Source organism: Macaca fascicularis, chromosome 2, assembly GCF_037993035.2.
Source record: "Macaca fascicularis isolate 582-1 chromosome 2, T2T-MFA8v1.1".
In the NCBI taxonomy this organism is placed as follows: Eukaryota; Metazoa; Chordata; class Mammalia; order Primates; family Cercopithecidae; genus Macaca; species Macaca fascicularis.
Window position 1 is genome coordinate 11,929,409 of NC_088376.1, and position 19,606 is coordinate 11,949,014.

The window sequence follows — 19,606 nt, forward strand, 5'->3', positions numbered from 1 at the left end:
AGACACAATAAAAAATGATAAAGGGGATATCACCACTGATCCCACAGAAATATAAACTACCATCAGAGAATACTATACATACCTCTATGCAAATAAACTAGAAAATCTAGAAGAAATGGATAAATTCCTGGACACATACACTCTCCTAAGACTAAACCAGACAGAAGTCGAATCCCTGAAGAGACCAATAACAAGTTCTGAAATTGAGGCAGTAATTAATAGCCTATGAATCAAAAAAAGCCCAGGACCAGATGGAATCACAGCTGAATTCTACCAGAGGTAAAAAGAGTAGCTGGTACTATTCCTTTTGAAACTATTCCAAACATTAGAAAAAGAGGGACTCCTCCCTAACTCATTTTATGAGGCCAGCATCATCCTGATACCAAAACCTGGCAGAGATGCAACAAAAACGAAAATTTCATGCCAATATCCCTGATGAACATTGAGGCGAAAATCCCTAATAAAATACTGGCAAACCGAATCCAGCATCAGAACAAAAAGCCTAGCCAACACGATCAAGTGGGCTTCATCTGGGGATGCAAGGCTGTTTCAATATATGCAAATCAATAAACATAATCCATCACATAAATGGAACCAATGACAACAAGCATATGATTATCTCAATAGATGCAGAAAAAGCCTTCGATAAAATTCAACACCCCTTCATGCTAAAAACTCTCAATAAACTAAGTATCGATGGAAGGTATCTCAAAATAATAAGAGCTATTTATGACAAACCCACAGCCAATATCACACCGAATGGGCAAAAACTGGAAGCATTCCCTTTGAAAACCAGCACAAGACAAGGATGCCCTCTCTCACCACTCCTATTCAACATAGTATTGGAAGTTCTGGCCAGGGTCAGGCAAGAGAAAGAAATAAAGGGTATTTAAGTAGGAAGAGAGGAAGTCAAATTGTCTCTGTTTGCAGATGACATGATTGTATATTCAGAAAACCCATCATCTCAGCCCCAAATCTCCTTAAGCTGATATTCTACTTCAGCAAAATCTCAGGATACAAAATCAATGTGCAAAAATCACAAGCATTCCTATACACCAATAGACAAACAGAGAGCCAAATCATGAATAAACTCCCATTCACAATTGCTACAAAGAGAATAAAATACCTAGGAATACAACTTACAAGAGATGTGAAGGACGTCTTCAAGGAGAACTACAAACCAATACTCAAGGAAACAAGAGAGGACACAAACAAATGGAAGAACATTCCATGCTCATGGATAGGAATAATCAGTATCGTGAAAATGGCCATAATGCCCAAAGTAATTTATAGATTCAATGCTATCCCCATCAAGCTACCACTGACTTTCTTTACAGAATTAGAAAAAACTACTTTAAAGTTCATATGGAACCAAAAAGAGCCTGTATAGACAAGACAATCCTAAGCCAAAAGAACAAAGCTGGAGGCTTCACACTACCTGACTTCAAACTATACTACAAGGTTACAGTAACCAAAACAGCATGGTACTGGTACCAAAACATATAGACCAATGGTACAGAACAGAAGCCTCAGAAATAACACCACACATCAGCAACCATCTGATCTTTGATTAAATATATTTTTGATTCCCTATTAGACCCCACCTGATGCCAAGTGCATTTAATGTTCAACCTTCATGAAAACTCCAATTAGCAGTTCTGTTGAGCATGTAATAAAGTGGTGCTTCCCAAAGTGTAGACCTTGGCCAGCATCATCAGTACCACCTGCGGACTCCTTAGGAATGCAGCTTCTTGGGCCCTGCCTCAGATCTGATGAATCCAAAACTCTGGGGACAGGGCCTGTGTGTTAACCAGCTTTGCTGGTCATTAGATACATGCTAAAGTTTGAGAATCACTGCTATAAAGCATTAGGAGGGGCATAGATGGAATTACTTTTTCACATGGAGAAACATTGACTTTAAAATTTTACTCTTTTTTTTTCTTTACAAAAGGTTTTTACCTCATTTCCAAATCTTCATTCTCCTGTGGTACAAATTTGTACAAGGCAACATAGGTGTTCATCTGTAATAGATCTTTGGAAAGAGATCCCTGAAAGAGAAAATAAAAATGAGATAAGAAAGGTGAAAGAAATTGAGAGAGGAAAGAAAGAAGAAATGGAGAAATTATTGCAATGTAATATCAGTGTATGGATCGTAAGTGTTAAAATATCTAACCATTATTAAAGATTTTCTTTCAACTTTGCATTAATTTTTAATTTCTTAACCAAGGTTGGTTTCACTATAAACAATTTGAAACAATTATTTGGAACTCTTTGTCAGAAATATTGCAATTTTCTTTGATAATATAGTTGTTCATGAAAAATGATACAAATTAGACTTCAGAAATGGGAATATTCTCTCTAAAGAAAGAGGGACACATGAATAGTAGTGCATAACTCTCACTTCCTAAAATTAACTGTTTATCAGTTAGCTGTAAAGTTGGTATCTAGTGTATCAAAGGGAACCAGGTATATTCATCTGGCAATTAGTTCATTTATGTTGAGAAAAAAGCATAGGTTTTGGCATCAGACTGATTCAGTTTACTACCATCTATTGGCAACGAAACCTTGCAATAATGACAATATAAGCTGCTGTTTTCATAGTTTGTTGTGTGCCAGGCATTATGTTACATGCATTAGCATACTTCAACTTACCAACAACTCTGTTAGGGAGATTCTATTGTTGTCCCCAATTTACAGATGATAAAAGACTCTTGTAAGTGTCATATAAATATTAGCTATTATTACTAACCAAATAAATGTTAATGCTATAAAAACATTTATGCTTTATAATAAACAAGTTAAAATTATATATTATGTCATATATAGTTGCATCATATATCTAACTATATACTAATATAATAAATACATGCTATAAATTTATAGAAAACATACACAAAAACTGTACACAACTATATATCTTTTTATCTATAATTCACTCTGCTCTTCAAAGCTCAGGTACATTATATAATATTATTGTAGTCTGTCTTAATTTTACATATGTAAATGAACATATAAAATATGACATATGTGCTATAAAATAAAGTGATAATATACTATATAATTCTATAATCTACACATTATATAACAGAAACAAAAGGTGCACAGTGCAATGCTTACTCTTTTTACCTTTTATGCAATGAGATAGTTCTGTTTATTACATGCTATGGTACATTGTGTTATATTATTCTATTCTCGAAAGATGCTGGTCTGGACCCACTAAATTGATTTCATGACCCACTTGGATGGCGACCTGTAGGTCTATCTAAGCACTCCTGTCTGACTTGTCTTCTGTGACATCCATAAATACCTGGTGGCTTATGTTCTTCGCCGGATCTCTGAAATCATCAGTGCCATTTTCTGGATATGTAAACACTGAAGGAGACAAGAGAAAGCAGGTGCTTTATGAATCTAGTAACCATTTAAAAAAATATGCCTGAAAGATGGCTTTATTTATTCTAAGTCCCATAGCTTCTACTTTACTACTTATTGCATTTTTCTCACTCTCTGTGACCCAGTGTTCAGGTCATCTTCCACGTGACTCTTCTCCTGCCTCCCCATGCAATATTCTGTACCACCTTCTCTGTGCTCCCACAACTTTTGTACATGCCTGACTAGTACTTGCCTCATATAATGATTGGCAATAGTGTGTTCATATTTGATCTCATTGGATGGTGTACCTCTCAGGAGCATTTGTCCTTGTTGAATGCATCAAACTGCTTGTTAATGGGGTGGTGGGTGAGGTATATCCACTTTAGTTGTATTTGAGCTGCCTCTTCTAAGTATGATTCTTTAATCTATATTCAATATCTCGATTCTAGTTTCTTGAAGATATCTACATTGTATTTTGAAGATTAAAGCTTTAGTTTTAAACTTCAAAATATTTCCTTGATTTCTTATTGTCAACACATTGGGGCTACTATTTGTTTTTTCTTTTAGTTTATTATTGGGAAGTATAATTTTCTTCCTTTTGTATTTAAGTATCCATTCTGTAGCCTTTGATAGTGGACAACCTTAACAAAATGGGCAGAAAGCCTGGGCATGGTGGCTCACACTTGTAATCCCAGCACTTTGGGAGGCCGAGGCGGGTGGATCACTTCAGGTCAGGAGTTCAAGACCAGCTTGGCCAACTTGGTGAAACCCCATCCCTACTAAAATACAAAAATTAGCTGAGCATGGTGGCACATGCCTGTAATCCCAGCTACTTGGGAGGCTGAGGCAGGAGAATCACTTAAGCCTGGTGGGAGGTGGAGATTGCAGTGAGCCGAGATCGCACCACTGCACTCCAGCCTGGGTGACAGAGTGAGACTCCATCAAAAAAACAAAAACAAAAACAAAAAACAAAAAACAAAAAACAAAATGAGCATGAGTTTTCATTGTTCACATACCCAGCTGTGGGATGTCCCTGATGGATAATGGGACTTCTGCCTTATCTAGTTTGGTCAGCCTAACCTACATCCATGACTAATGTCATAACTTTATCATTCTCATCATATGTATTTTCCTTAAACAAAAATGTGGTAAATATTTCCAAGTTTATATAATAAAGCTCTGTTGTTTAAATTACTCTACCATTTTGATGACTTGAAATTTTAAGATTATACATTGCTGCTTTATTCTTCTCTTTGATTTCCCTTCAGATTATCAAGGAAATGTCCGTAGAGGGAGGGGAACACCACAGAAAGCTCTATAACCTATTACATTAGTGCACTGACATTCTTCACTGTTCTTAAAATAGCCTCAACAACAGTGATACAGAAAAAGTGCTTCAGAACAAGAGCCTCTGTAAATGTACTGATGCTTATCAAATATCTATTCTTCTTGGCTTATAGTTCCAGAGTTTATGGAGGCAATTCCATTATCCCTAGGAAGCCAATATGCAGTCACTGGTGGGGCTCTGGTTTGTAAGTAACTAGAAAACGAAGGTCCGATTCTATGAATCTTGTCTGCCTCAATATTTGGCCACTTAACTTGATGTTTACCAGTCTAAAAAGAGTAGAGATTAGCAAAACCTTTTTCTGGTATTGTGTGACTGTCTGAAATCCTGCTGTAAACACTTGATTCCCTAAGTATAAAACCGGACACCTCTAAAAGAATATTAAATATTTGAATGGAAATGTAAAGAGAATCTTCCTAGAAAATTCTTGATTTGAACCAAAAGGGCGTCTACAATGTTCAGTGTTGATTGGTTTTACAATTTTATAATTTCACATTGTTTTAATTTTTGCATTGAATCTCCCTCTGACCCTCTGGCTCAAAATGTATATCATCTTTGTAAACTTTGCTGAAAAATATTTGAAGTGACCTTATATATGTTTTCATGTATGGCTGCAAACAGAAATCGAAGGTTGCAAAAATAATTTTTAAAACCTATTCCAACCATTTCTAAGACTTTGATTTAATGGAAGGGGAGAAAAGAAAGGTAACTACCAAAAACATATCATATGCCTTTTATTTTTGGTGCTTTAAATTATTTCATGAAAAATAATTTGGTTGTTTATTTCACCCATAACAAGTATTCAAAGAATATGTCTATTATGTAGGCATAGTTTCTAATGTCACAGAAGCAAAATGAACCTTTAGTTCTTTAGTTCTTATCACATCCCCAAAGAACTTTCTTCTTCTCCTATCCTATATACTGTCTTTTGCTTTTTACCTTGCAGACCTGTGAGGCCCAGGACCACTGTGTTTTTTAGTTAGATTATTAACTTTTTAACCTAGTAAAGCTGCAAGTTACATTACTGGATTATCTGATGTGAACCAAAATTTGCATCCCTGGAATAAGTTCAACTGGGTAATTATACAATGTCTTTTAAAAATACTTTATGGGTTCACTTTACTGAGATTTTGCTTGAGATTTCTGCATCTGTATTCAAGAGAAAGACTGGCCAGTGATTTTCCTTTTTCGTGTCATCCTTGTTTGGGTTTAAAGTCAGTATAATCCTAGCCTCATAAACTGAGTTGGAGAATGCTGCTGTCCTTCCTCGTTGCTACTTCTTGTTTCTCTGAAAGAGCTTATGTAATCTGAAAATTTTTTCTTCCTTAAATGTTTCATAGAATTTACTCATAAAGTTGTTCAGGCCTAGTATTGTCATTGTGTAAAATTGAAAACATTGATTCAGCTTCTATAAATATTATAAGAAAATTCATATTTGCGATTTCTATTTCTTCTTGAGTCAGGCTTTAATCGTTGATATCTATCTTTATATCTGCCCATTTAAAAATGTTTTAAAATACATTGGCATGAAATTGGTTATAAAATTCTTCAGTTTTCTTTACAATCTCTGTTACGTTGCTCTTTTTTGTATTGATTTTTGTTTCATCTCTTTTATCTTAAAAATCATTAGAGATTGCAATTTTGTTTAAAAAACACTCAAGATTTATTGATTCATCTCTGTAATTTAATAATTTCTGTCTTTATTATTGCCTTCTGCTTTTTTGAGTTTATTCTATTTTATTTTCTGACTTCTTAAGTATAGTGCTTAGATTATTACTTTTCAGATTTTCTTATTTTTTAACACTCAATTTAAAGCTAAATACTCAAATCTCAACTTTAGCAGTTTGGATATGTGTTGTTTTGATATGTTTTCATTCTCATTTAGCTTTAAATATATTCCAGTCTTTATTATGAATCCCTTTATGTGTTTTTGTTTTTGTGTTTTTGTTTTTTGTTTTTTGCTTTGTTTTTGAGATAAGGTCTTGCTCTGTCGCCCAGGCTGGAGAGCAGTGGCACAATTACAGCTCACTGCAGCCTCAACCTTCTGGGCTCAAGTGATCCTTCCCCCTAAGCTTCCAGAGTAGCTAGACTATAGACATGTGCCACCCTGCCCAGCTAATGTTTTAAAATTCTGTGTAGAGACAGAGTCTCCCTAAGCTGCCTAGGCTGGTCTTGAACTCCAGGCATCAAATGATCCTCCAACCTTGGCCTCCCTAAGTGTTAGGATTACAGGTATGAGCCACCATGCGCAGCCAAGTTATAAAAATTTTAGAAGTGTTTTTATTTCACAAGTTATTGGTTTTCCTAGTTATCTTTTGACTATTGATTTCTATCTTATTTGCGGTCAGAAAGATGTATTCTATATAATAATAATTATTTGAAATTCATGAAATTTGCTTTTGGCCTAGTGGGTGATCAGTATTTTAAATCATTCTATGTGTTCTTTTTAAAATTAATTTTAATTTTAATTCTGGGGTACATGTGCAGGTTTGTTACACATGTAAACATGTGCCATGGTGGTTTGCTGTATCTATCTATCCATCAATCCATCACCTAGGCATTAAGCCCAGCACGCATTAGTTATTTTTCCTAATACTCTCCCTCCCCTTACCCCATTCCCCTGACAAGCCCCAGTGTGTGTTGTTCCCCTCCCTGGGTCCATGTGTTCTCATTGTTCAGCTCCTACTTATAAGTGAGAACATGCAGTGTTTGGTTTTCTCTTTCTGCGTTGGTTTGTTGAGGATAATGGCTTCTAGCTCCATCCATGTTCCTGCAAAGGACACAATCTCATTTACTTTTATGGCTGCATAGTATTCCATGGTGTATATGTACCACATGTGTTCTTAAAAGGAATTTGAATCTTCTACTTGTTACAGGGAGTGTCCTTTTTAGGTAAATTAGATTAGGATTGTCAAATGTGTCATCAAATCCTCTAGATCTGTGCAGAATCTTTTTGTCTATCTGATTTGCCAATAACAGCGAGGCATCTTAAAATCACTCAATAGTTTGGAATAATTTTGTCAATTTCTCCTTGAGTTTCTATCATTTTTCAGGCTATCTATATAGCCTGTATTAGGTATATGCAAGTTTAGAATTTATATCTTCAGATGAAGTGGGTATGACCATGTAGATAACACTTTTAAATTCTAGTAATGTTTTCTTGGTCTTAAGGTCAATTTTTCGCACATCGATACAGCTATATAATTTTTTTTTGCTTAATATTTGCCTGTGGTTGCCCCTTGGTTTCTATATCTGATAAATTATTTATTTTGCCTATGTTTTTCCTTCTTCTCCCTGCAGAAAGTAAAAAAAAACAAAAAAACAAAAAACAAGACAAAAAAACCCTTTGTCTTTTAACTTTCTACATCCTTATGTTTTAGGTATTTATAAGCAGTATATTGGTCATTTGAAAAATCTAGTCTGAAACACTTTATCTTTTATCTAGAGTGCTTAAATCGGTTTACATTTATTTTGATTACTGATAAATTGGGATTTCTTCCTAACATTTTATTTTGTATTTATCCCAAATTTTCTATGCTTTTTCTTCTATTCTGCCACTTTCCATCCCTTCTTTCTTTTGAATTGATTGATTTTTTTCTCCTTCTCATCATTCAGTTTGGTTCCCTTTCTGGTTTGGAAGGTTGAATCTATTTTTTATTCCTTTAGCAGTCATCTTAGAAATTCTATGAGATATGTTTTAACAAAATAGAAAGTGAAATAGTATATTTAATCTCCTCCAAAGCAATACATGAATCTCTGAATGCCCATTTCCCACATAAAGTCAGTATTTCAGCTAACGTTTTATTAAAAACTTTAAACATCATTATTTAAAAAAATGTATCCAGTGTTTGCTTAGATTTAACCACATGTTTACCACTTTCTTTGCTCTTTATTTCTTCTTACTTTTCAGTCTTTCCATTGAGGTCATATTTTTCTCTTTGAAGTACATCTTTTTGAAATGTTTCGAATATAGGTCTTTCTTAATTGAACTGTAAATACAGTTTTTGTCTGAAAAATATATTATGGAAAGATAGTTTTGCTTCATTTACACTTCTAGGTTAAGGATCACTTTTCTTTCAGTAAACTGAAGATAGCATTCACTGTTATTTCACTTACACTGTAATTTGTAAGAATTAACAGTCTAATTTTCATTGCTTTGTAGGTAATCTGTTCTTTGTACTGCATTTTATGTTTTCTTTTATCTTTGAAGTTCTGCAGTTTCAGTAACCTATGTCTAGGTATAGATTTCTAAATTTGAGTAATGGCGTCTTTAATCAATTCTGGAAAATTCTCCACAAGTGTGTTCTTAAATATTGTCTCTTTCACATTCTCTCTTTCTCTCCCTCTCTTTTTGAGACAGGTCTGGTGCGCTCTCTCCCAGGCTGGAGTATAGTGGCAAAATCATGGCTCACTGCAGCCTCAACCTCCCAGGTTCAAACATTTCTCCTACCTCAGCCTCCCAGTTAGCTGGGATTACAGACAGGCACCACTAGGCCTGGCTAATTTTGTTATTTTTTGTAAAGCTGGGGTTTCACCATGTTTCCCAAGCTGGTCTCAAACTCCTGGGCTCAAGCAATTCTCCTACCTCGGCCTCCCAAAGTGGTGAGATTATAGGCGTAAGCCACTGTGGCTGGGGCCCCATTCTCTCTTTATGTACTCCTAAATTGTCAGTTACATGCATGTTGGACTTACTCATCTTCCATGTCACTTTTACTCTCACAAATTCCACTGCTTTGTCTTCCTAACTGTACCTGAACATTTATTTGGTTCCATATTTTAGGGAACGAATTCTCTCTTTATGCCTAATATGTTGTTAAATCTATCAATCAAATTTCTACTTTAAAAATAATTCTTGAAGTTCTTTTTGACTTTCCTCAAGTTTGCTTCTTTACTTTTGATAGTCTCTTTTTCCTTTGTTATGTTTTATGGTCCATTTTAACATTTTAAATGTATACAACTATATAGTTATATATTTCTTCATTTGATAATTCTAACATGTACAGTCTTGAAAATCTGACCATAAAATTGGTTGTTTCTGCTCATGCTTACTCATCACGGCTCATTTTCTCATGTGTTTGGTGAATTTTGATTGTTAGCTTGTGTTCTTTGAATGTTCATTTGTGGGAAGTTTTTGAGGTCTAGTTTAAAATTTTCTTCCTCTAGAGAGGGTTTACATTTGTTTCTGCCAAATGCCTGGTGATCTTACTGTACCTGGGCCACTTAAAACTAAATTAAACTAAAATATCATATTATTATATTATTTGCCCATACAGGTAGTATGAATTCAGGCCCTAAAATCCAAGTAAGCAGACTGGTTCTTTCGTTCCTCCTTTCTTTCCTTTCTTCCCTCCCTCCCTTCTTTTTCTCTGCCTGTCTTTCTTTCTTTCTCTCTCCTCCCCACTTTTTTGTTTCCTTTCTTTTCCACTTGAGTTAAGGCTGATATAGCATATTCCTCTGCAGGGAATTCTCTCTGTCCAGTGATCCTAAGGGTACCTTTTGGGGTATTAATATTTTTCAAAAGGGCCTCTCATCCAACCTAATACTCTGGCCACTTCCCATTTTATTGTCTATAGTTCATAAATGGGGCCTATTATTTCCCAAGCTAAGGCTCTAGGATGTGCACAGTAAACATTGGCCTTTACCTGCTTATATCTCTGAATTCATGTTTTACTGTCATTCCTAGATGCTAAGGAATTGCCTTATTTTGCTGCCAGCTCAGCCATGCATTAACTAGATTTTTTTTAAAAACAATTCTTTCTCTTAACAGTTTTAGGAGTGCTAAACTGGGAAAAATTCCTCTGAATGGCCAGTTCTCCACATTGCTGGAAAGGGAATCTTCTGTTCAAGTTTAAAAATATCTTTACCTGAACTTGAAACAAAGCATGTGTTGCAGAAACATACCACAAATATTTGCATCTGTAATTTAGAAATTATACACTGGAGTGGTACCAAACCCAGGGGCATCTGCCAATTTAACCTTGAAAATATCTGCTCTTTTTTTTTTGACACCTTAACATTTGAGATATTGAATTAGTACATGCTGAAGGCTAGGATTCATTTTCCAGATCTGAGCTTGCCTTTTTTTTTTTCAGGATAAAATTTCTTTGCTTTAGTGTAAAGTGAGGTAGTATTCGATTTTGTAATATCCTTAAGTGGCTGTGATTAACCCAGCCCTTTTTGAAGAAAATTCTAGGAATTTGTATTGCTTATGTCCTCTACTGTCTGTTTCTCTTCCAGGAAAATTATGATCACATACAGTCATTCTGAAATGCAATTACTGAAGGCAGCCAATAACGTTATTATTTGGCATTTGGAGCTGAAATAGGCAGGCCAGATTTTACTTCAGGCGAGATTTTACTTCTCTGTTTGCTTGTTACTTTGTTATGAGTGAAGTTTCTAGCAGTTAAGCCAAAGGTGAAGACCAACAATTTCCTCCATGTATATTTATGATGCATCCAGGAATAGCGTTCAAAACAACAACCAGAAACACTCAGATGTGCCAAGGATTGTTTATAAGAGAGAAAGCAGAGACTGTACTCTTAGCAGTAAAGAAATTAGTACGAATTGCACTTCCTTCCCAGGTGGCTTTGGAGATATTCCTCAAGGAATTTGACATAATAGCTGGTTGGAAGAAATGACACCTGTATGCACTGCATATTTTTTAAGACATAAATGAAACGTGTAATGCAGAACTGGTTGTGACTGTAATCCCAGACACTGCTTCTGAGCAGCAATACCCTCCTTGCATGACTGAGAAGATCTGTGGGAACTTGGACCACATATGTAGGGTGTTTTCTCCATGTTTGAGAACAAACTGCATGGACAGGACATTAAAGTCAATCAAAGGAAAGTGTTTTGAAGCAAACTGCTGCATAATTAATCCTCCTAGCTTCTCAGGGTGCATTGTAGAGAAAGCTATTGCTGATCAAAAGAATTGTTAATACATCTCCAACACTTTTTTGGAGTTTATTGCTTGCTAAGCTCTTTCACCAGATCTCTTTGAAAAAGGCTGTGAAAATGCCCCTTAACATAGAAGAAATGGAAAATTGTCAACTTGGTGTCTTTGTGTGTACTACTCTGTGACTTAGTTTCCTTATCTATACCGGGGTACTGTGGTGTGCATGTGTGCATATTGGAGGGGAGGGAATTGGACTAAGTGACCTCTAGTCCTACCTCTTAAACTTGAATGAGACTACGAACCACAGATTCATATGCAGATCCTGATTCAGCAGGTGTGGAATGGCCTGAAACTTGGTATTTCTAACAGGCTTTCAACTGATGCTCATGTGAGTTGTCCATGGGCCACATTTAGAGTAGTGAGGCTCTACCTGCATCTCTGACACTTTATGACTGTATGATGGCTTTGTTAATAGCAGCGATGCTACAAATCAATGATTGCTAAATATAGCTCTTCCTATTGTAAAATCCTATTAAGACCACCTTTTAAGAGAAGGAACCCTCAGTGTAAATTGTGTTCTAACTCCTCAAGGAATTGGTGAGCAACAGCATAGACAGAGCCAGACCAGGATGTCTGAGGCAGAGAGTTAAGCAGTGAGCACATGCTGGGCATAATTTTGAGAAGCAGCAAATAGAGTTTGCTGATGGATTACATCTGAGGTGTGAGAGGAAGAGGTAGTCAGGGCTGATTTCAAAGACTTTGGCCTAATCAACTGGTTGAATAGAGTTCCTATTTACTGAGCAGAGAAAATTGTGGGAAGAGCCAGTCTGAATGTGTGGCTGGGTGAGGGGATCAAGAGTAAAGTTTGGGTATGTTAACTTTAAGACGACAATTCTGCATTCAGATGGCAATGTCCAATAGGTGATAGGCATCTGGAGGCAGCAAAGAATCCTAATACTGAAGATGAAGTTTGAGTCAACAATGAATGGATAGTATTTACATTCATTATCTCATCCGAAGATCATAAGAACTCTATGGATTTGGTGTTATTATCTTCATTTTAGAGATGAGGTGATGGAAGCAGAGAGAGGCTAGGTCACTGCTTCGGGATCACATGATCATTAAGTGACGTCTAGCATTTTGCCTCCAGAGCAAAGATGGGCCAAGGACCAAATGTTTCCAGCGCCGTTAGTGAGGAGGAGGCCAGCAGTGACGTTGGTGAGAAGAGCGTCAGGGGAAGGGGGAAGGCAGTAGTCAGACTCAGGACTGAGCAGCTGATCACACTTAAAGCATTAACATGCAAGTCTCTGGTGAGTCAGATCCTTAGATACTGAGAAACTCTAGGGTTGCTGTTTAAGTTCGATTGCTGGTCCTGCAATGCCAGACAGTTGGGCTGGGATGGCCCTGCTGTGATGCTGACCCACTATGAGGTTCCCCTTGAAGCCAACACCCTCTAATTTGTCTCTCTAATGGCACTGCTAAGTGCTCAGTGATTGTTTGCATTATCTAAAAGTACAGTTTTCCCGATGTGATGCCAGAGTCCTTACCCCAGCGGTGAGCTTTAGCAGATGTGTGTGGGCCTGGTAAGGGGGGGCATGGTGAACACTGGCACTTATTTAGGAAGGAAAATCATAGGGCAGCTGAGCACGTGGTGCCTTGTGGGAATTACAGGCACAGTCCTAACTAGAGAAGAGACATAAATGAATTCCCAGAGTGAAGGAAGTAAAAGTGATACCTCATCAGACAGCTGTTGACAAAACAGCTCAGTGGTATTGAATGAGGAATTTCTGCATACAGGCTGGAAAAGGCAGGGCTGGGATTGGAGTTTGGAAGGATAACTTCTGCCATGAGAATACATTCAGCTCAAGTTAACAATGCAACTCAGTTCCTGCAGGACTTTGACTGACACACTTTTGCTAATCACAGTAAATGCTTCATAAATATTTTTTGATAAATGAGTGGAGGTTAAGTAGTTATTGATGTCAAAAAGGCCCAGCAAGAATGCATCCATAAGGGTCTGGTCACCTGTCTTTAAGCTCTGGATTACGAGGCAGCTCTTTCTTAATGTCAGCAAGTGGAAGTATGAAGTTAGCATTTAATAAAGATTTTAGAAATTATTATAACAAAGGCTTAAATTATTAGATTAAATAATTTTAATATAGAATGTTTGGTTGGATTGTACATATCAATTTTTTGAGCTTCTTAGTTGTCTCTGCTGGGGAAGGAGCCAAATGTGAGACCCACACTTCCCTCCTGGGCCCCACCACCACTTGATTTCAGGTACCTAAGGTGTAGCACAAATTAACTTCTCTGTGTATGGTTTGCTAATGGGATCTAGCTCAGTGGAGGAAATGACATATTCACAAAAAGTTCTGGAAGCGACTCTTCAACCCCAATACAGCTCATTATATACATATATATCATATATATGATATTATATATATGCTATATAGTATATCATATATATGCGATATCATGATATACATATATGATATATATGAGTATATATACTCTCATAAAGCATGAGAATTCAGGATATAGAACTCAGGAAGATATTAGAGCAAATCACTGAAATCCACCAGAAACAATGCTCACATTCTCTCCAGAACATTGAACACTTGCCCTGATTAAATTCCAAAGCGAGAAGAGAAAGCAAGGGGACTGGAAATCAACTTGACCTGCCCACTGACCCTGACTCATGTGATCACATTTGTGCTGTGCCAGCTCCCTCACTCACCGCTGTTGCTGCGTTTCCTTAGGTCATACCCGCCTCCTGGCCCATTGGCTTCCTCAGGAACCTCCACGAGATCTGAAGTCTTGCAGGAAAGAGGAAAGAGCATGGGATGAGCAATGTTATATCTGTGGGTCAATTGAGCAGAGATTTTGGTGTAAGAGAGCTTAGGTAGAATTTGCATGACACCTAAGGACCCAATGATTGCAGTCGTGGCTGTTTGGCTAACTTCGGAGAAGCTCTGTCCACTAGGGGGCACTGTACCTCCCTTCAGGTGTCTATGGCAGGCTCAGGCTTGGTGATGGTAGGTACCCAGTGAGTGTTGAATGAATGTCTAGAAGCACAGGCCACAGCCAGGCTTCTTCACAGGAATAGGTAACAGAGAGAAATCAGAATTCCTGTCCATATCCTGTCACTTAAAATTTTCAATAAAACGCTAGCTCTTTCTACAGGTGTTTTAAATAATAGTTTTAGAGAATGGGATGCACTATGGAGAGATGCACTACTTAGGTACAAGTTAAATACTGTTTCCACTGCTGCAAAATTAATTGTTATTATAATATGTATCCTGACTCTCTTTTTAAAGTAAGTCACAATCGTTCTTCCACTTAGGTTACAGAAATAACAAGAACAAAAACAACAATAATAACAATAACAGCTCTCTAAATAGCTAATGGTTCCTGATCATTTACCACGTACTGTTTTTAAGGACTTTATAGATACCATCTCATTTATTCCCCAAGTTAATCCTATGGTGGACCAATTTTTCAGAGAGGACTCTGAAGCCCAGAGAGAATCGGTAGCTCTATTTGAGGCCCCACAGTTAATACATGGTGGAGCTGGGGCTGTGGCTCACAGGTGTTGCCTCCAGAGCTCGTGCTCTTAAGCATTGTGCTTTATCCATTGGTGTGCTAAAGCATCTCCGTGGGCTGGTGAGAGTCTCATGGTTATCACACTGGTGGCATGAAATGGATCACCACAGGAGTTTTACTCCATGGAATTGGCAAACGCTACAAATCAGGGTCCAGCTCTGACCTGGTGGTTAAACGTTTATTAGCATACCACTGAGTGCCTCTTTCAAAGGGCCACGTGACCCAGTTTCTGTCTAACTGGCTCTATCCTCTTCAAAAGAGGAATTTAGGGGGCCTCTGTGGACAGTCATATCTATGTTTTTTTTTTTTTTTTTTGAGATGGAGTCTTGCTCTGTCGCCCAGGCTGGCGTGCAGTGGTGTGATCTCGGCTCCATTTCCTGGGTTCAAGAGATTCTTGTGCCTCAGCCTCTCAAGTAGCTGGGATTACAGGTATGCACCCCCATGCCTGGCTAATTTTTGTATTTTTGGTAGAGACGGGATTTCACCGTGTTGGCCAGGCTCATCTCGAACTCCTGACCTCAGGTGATCTGCCTGCTTCAGCCTCCCAAAGTGCTGGGATTATAGGCATGAGCCACCGTGCCTGGCCTGATTGACAGTCATATTTTTAAAAACTATTTATTTATATCTTATGGGAGAGGAACAAGTTATCTTCTTAGCTCTCCTAGCCAGCTCTAGAGCTCTTTAGCACCACCCTCCAGAGACTGATTTTTGTTACAATTTAGCTTTAAGATTTTTTTTCAAACACTGTGACTTTCATGACATAGCAGAAAGAAGAAAAAAAAAAGTCACAGAGTCTCTAAGTCACTCATGCCCTGCTCCTTTTGAAGCTCACAATTTCTATACAGAGGTTGGTTTGTAGATAATTTCACTTATGTTAATTTAATCTTACGAAACTGAAGATTACTCATAAACTAGCCAACTAACTCCCAGAATGTTGTTTGAATTTGGTTTCTTCTAGCCTTCCCAAAGCCATCAAGCCTTTTATATTTTAGAACATTTGAAAGTACATTGAGAAAAACATAACAATTTGGAAACAGCCAAGCAGTGACTTCTCAACAATGTAAGACAAATGCCTCTGCAACCCTGTAAGAAAATAAACCTGTGGAACAAAGCTTTGCTATGCAGGAATATGTTAACTTTAGGACATAAAAATACTAAAAATAAAATAAATAAAAAAATGCAGGATGCTGAAGTTCATTATCACTGACCTGCAGGCAGGAAACAAAATCACTTTAAAGTACCAATCAATCTGTGTCTCTGTTTTCTTCCTTTGAGGATAGTTGGACTTTGGGGAAAGGGTGAAGTGACAGATCTTTAAGTACAATTTGGTTTGTCTTTGTCTCCCTGCAGCTGTCAGAACAATGCCTTCACAAAGCTAAACTCCAACAAATATCTACTGGTGGAACCAGTGCCAGTATAAGTGGACGGAAATAAATGGACATCCCTTTGACATTCAGAAAACTATGCTTTTTTCTCCTAAAACCAGTCTGTAGGGTCCAGATGTTGCTAAAGACAAAGCTATATTAGAGATGAAAGCAAACTGGACATCCCCAATTGTCCTTCTGATGGTCTTACTACTTCTCAGCATCAGCCCCAAATGAGGAGGCTGACATGTTCATTGCCTACTATGGAATGTTTCCAGGGAGGTCTGTTTGTCATAGTCCAGCAAAGCTCAGAACCACAGGAGCAGCCATCTACTGCTCATGCAGATAGATCAGAGCCATCTCTGGGGAACCGTCTCTCCGCAATTGCCTCTGTGTGCTGACTTTTCAGTTGCCCTTCCATCAATGCCGGCCTCACACAAGCATGGAGAGGCTTGCACTGAAGTGAGATGACCCCCCGGCTCTCACCAAAGATTTGAGAAAGGCTTGTTCAGAATGCTGGTCAAAGGGGACAGAGATCTCTCTACCCTGACCAGTTGTGTTTGTGCTTTTCCTTTGACTGCTGGATGGCATCTACAAACAGTCTTGCCTTGTAAGGGGAGATCGTTACAGGCTGAGAGTGAGCTCTGTGTGGTTTTGGGGGAGCAACTCATTGACAGCAATGGCCCTCCTCACTCCCCTGAGAAAGGAGATGCGATGTGGTAGGTGGGATTAGGGAGATGAGTAGCGTTCTTGGATCTCGGTTTCAAACTTCAGATCCAGGCTTGTGGCCACTGTAAGTGTGTCACTCAAATGCTGTTCACACAGAGAGGGAGTTAGAGCAAGGGTGAAGAGGAGAGAGACAGAGGCTGGTTTATTTGGAAGCAAACTTTAGTTTTTAATTTAACTCAGTAATTCTCCAACTTCAATGTGCATCAGAATCACCTGGAGGGTTTTTAAAAATGGAAATTGTTGGGCTCCCCAAATCAGATTTTCCGATTTTGCAGCTCCTAGAGAGAAACCCAAATTTGCATTTCTAACAAGTTTCAGGTGATGCTGATGCTGTAGATCCAGAGACCACACACTGAGAACCACTGATTTAGCTCATTGCCAGCCTTCTATTATAGAAGTTTAGGCAGTTTTGACTGAGGAGGGTGCTCATTCATTCATTGATTCGTGCACTCATCACATATGTATTGACTCTATGAAGGGCCGGCAGAACCTGGGCCTTTATATTGTTACAAAGTTCTCCAGTGGATTCTGATATGCCCCAGCATTTGAGAATCACTGGTATAAAGTAATGAAAACACAAAGCTGTGAATAAAAGAGTCCTTGCATTTAAGCAGGTTAGTCTAATTGAAGAGAGGACTGGGAAATTGAGAGAAAAATCAAACAGGAAAGTGAAAATTACCAAGCAATAGATAACCAATGGATTAATGAACTGGATGCTCCGGGGGACCAGGGAAGAGGCAGGTGCCCAACCAGACCCAGAAGCTTGGAGAGATGTTGTCTGAGAGAGGTGGAGATAGTTTGAATGTCTGAACAGAGCATGACTATGCAGAAAATGGAAAACTGTGCCCAGAGCTTAGGGTGTGAGAAAGGAAGTGTTGTGTGGATCCCGGAGGATTCTGAGATCAGTCTTCAAAAGTTCCTTGTTAATTCTTCCTCATTCTTCACACATTTCTTGAGTATTCACTATGTGCCAGGCACTCTGTCAGTCCCTGGTGTAATTAGATGAATAAGGAACGGGACCTAGATACTCACCAGATACTCAGCATTTGTTCAGGGAATCGACACAATAGCAGATGAGTACAATGCAATCATGTATATTCCTTAAGAAAGGAATTCTTGAAGGCTTGTGGGAGGAGCAACTCACCATGCTTGGGGCAGTCTGGGAACTGTTCATTGTTGGTGTAAAAATAGAGTGGGTCTTAAAAAATTTCAGCTCGGTGGAGCAACATGTTCTGAGTCATAGATATGTTATAGGGCTTGGGGCGTGCAGGGGAAAGTGGGTTTTTAGGGTAATGACAGGACTCATATGCCATGCCTAAGAGTTTGGGCATTGTTGTTCTGACATAAGCAACTTAATAGAGGATTTTAATTAGGGAAGTTGTGCAAAGCCTTTCTTTAAGGGTTGATAAATCAGGGGGCACTGTTAAGGGTAGGCTCAAAAGGGTAGCACAGTTATTTCTTTATAATAATCTGAGTGAGAGATTATGAGGTTCAAACCTCTAGTACTGGTGATAAATACTAAGGGTATCTTTGATATTATTTCTGAGGTTTGAATTATAGGACCTAATCCCTAATGGAATATGAGTTTAGTCTGAATCTGCTGATTTTGCAATATCTGTAGGACTGGTTCGGTGCTTGGGCAAGAGGAAATATCTAAGGGAGTCATCAGTGTAGAGGTGGTGCTTGAACTAAAGGAATGTGACAGAGGTCAACCAAAAAGAAAGTAGAATAAGAAGACCAAGAAAAGCAGACCCCTGGGAACACTCCAACTTATGGAGTTACAGGAGGACACGTCGGAGAAGGACATGGGCTGAGCAGAACAGGGAAGTTACCCTTGAGTAAGTCAGGGGTTTCTAACACTGCCCAAGCATGAGTGGCTCTGGGAAATGCCCTTCTCAGGTAATATACTTGTTTGTTAATGGACTACATCCTGTTTAACTTCACAATAACTCAGGTTGAAAGAAAACACTGTTAAGGCCTGGATGAGTAATGAAAATGAAACAGCTGGGTTCAGTGGCATGCACCTGTAATCCCAGCTACTCAGTACACTCAGGCAGGAGGATCGTTTGACTCCAGGAGTTTGAGGCCAGCCTGGGCAACACAGCAAGACTTCATCTCTAAAAAATTTTTTTGAGTGAATTAAAATAAAGAACAGTAACAATTGCCATTCATTGAGTGTCAATTATGTCAGGCCCTGTGCTAAACACTTTATGTGTATTATTGTTACCCAACCTAAGCAGCCTTTATTTATATATAAATCCTACCCACGGATGCTTTGTATACTTTCATCACATTAGC

The 19,606-nt window shown here is 38.1% G+C and overlaps 1 protein-coding gene and 1 long non-coding RNA gene across 6 annotated transcripts in view; one reads left to right on the forward strand and one right to left on the reverse strand.

Annotated features, from left to right (window-relative positions):
* The window catches only part of LOC101925714 (uncharacterized), a 227,871-nt gene extending 216,104 nt beyond the window's left edge, over positions 1–11,767 (forward strand). Inside the window, exon 3 of the long non-coding RNA XR_001488403.4 lies at positions 10,952–11,767. This is a non-coding gene — a long non-coding RNA (uncharacterized lncRNA). The remainder of the gene's footprint in view (positions 1–10,951) is intronic.
* STAC (SH3 and cysteine rich domain) overlaps positions 1–19,606 on the reverse strand; it is a 170,236-nt gene that overhangs the window by 40,032 nt on the left and 110,598 nt on the right. For all 5 annotated transcript variants that reach the window (XM_074030801.1, XM_045387152.2, XM_074030800.1 and 2 more), the window contains 3 exons: positions 14,350–14,428; positions 3,308–3,372; positions 1,960–2,048 (listed from right to left, as the gene is read on the reverse strand). In XM_074030801.1, the coding sequence (XP_073886902.1) occupies positions 1,960–2,048; positions 3,308–3,372; positions 14,350–14,428 (233 nt within the window). The remainder of the gene's footprint in view (positions 1–1,959; positions 2,049–3,307; positions 3,373–14,349; positions 14,429–19,606) is intronic.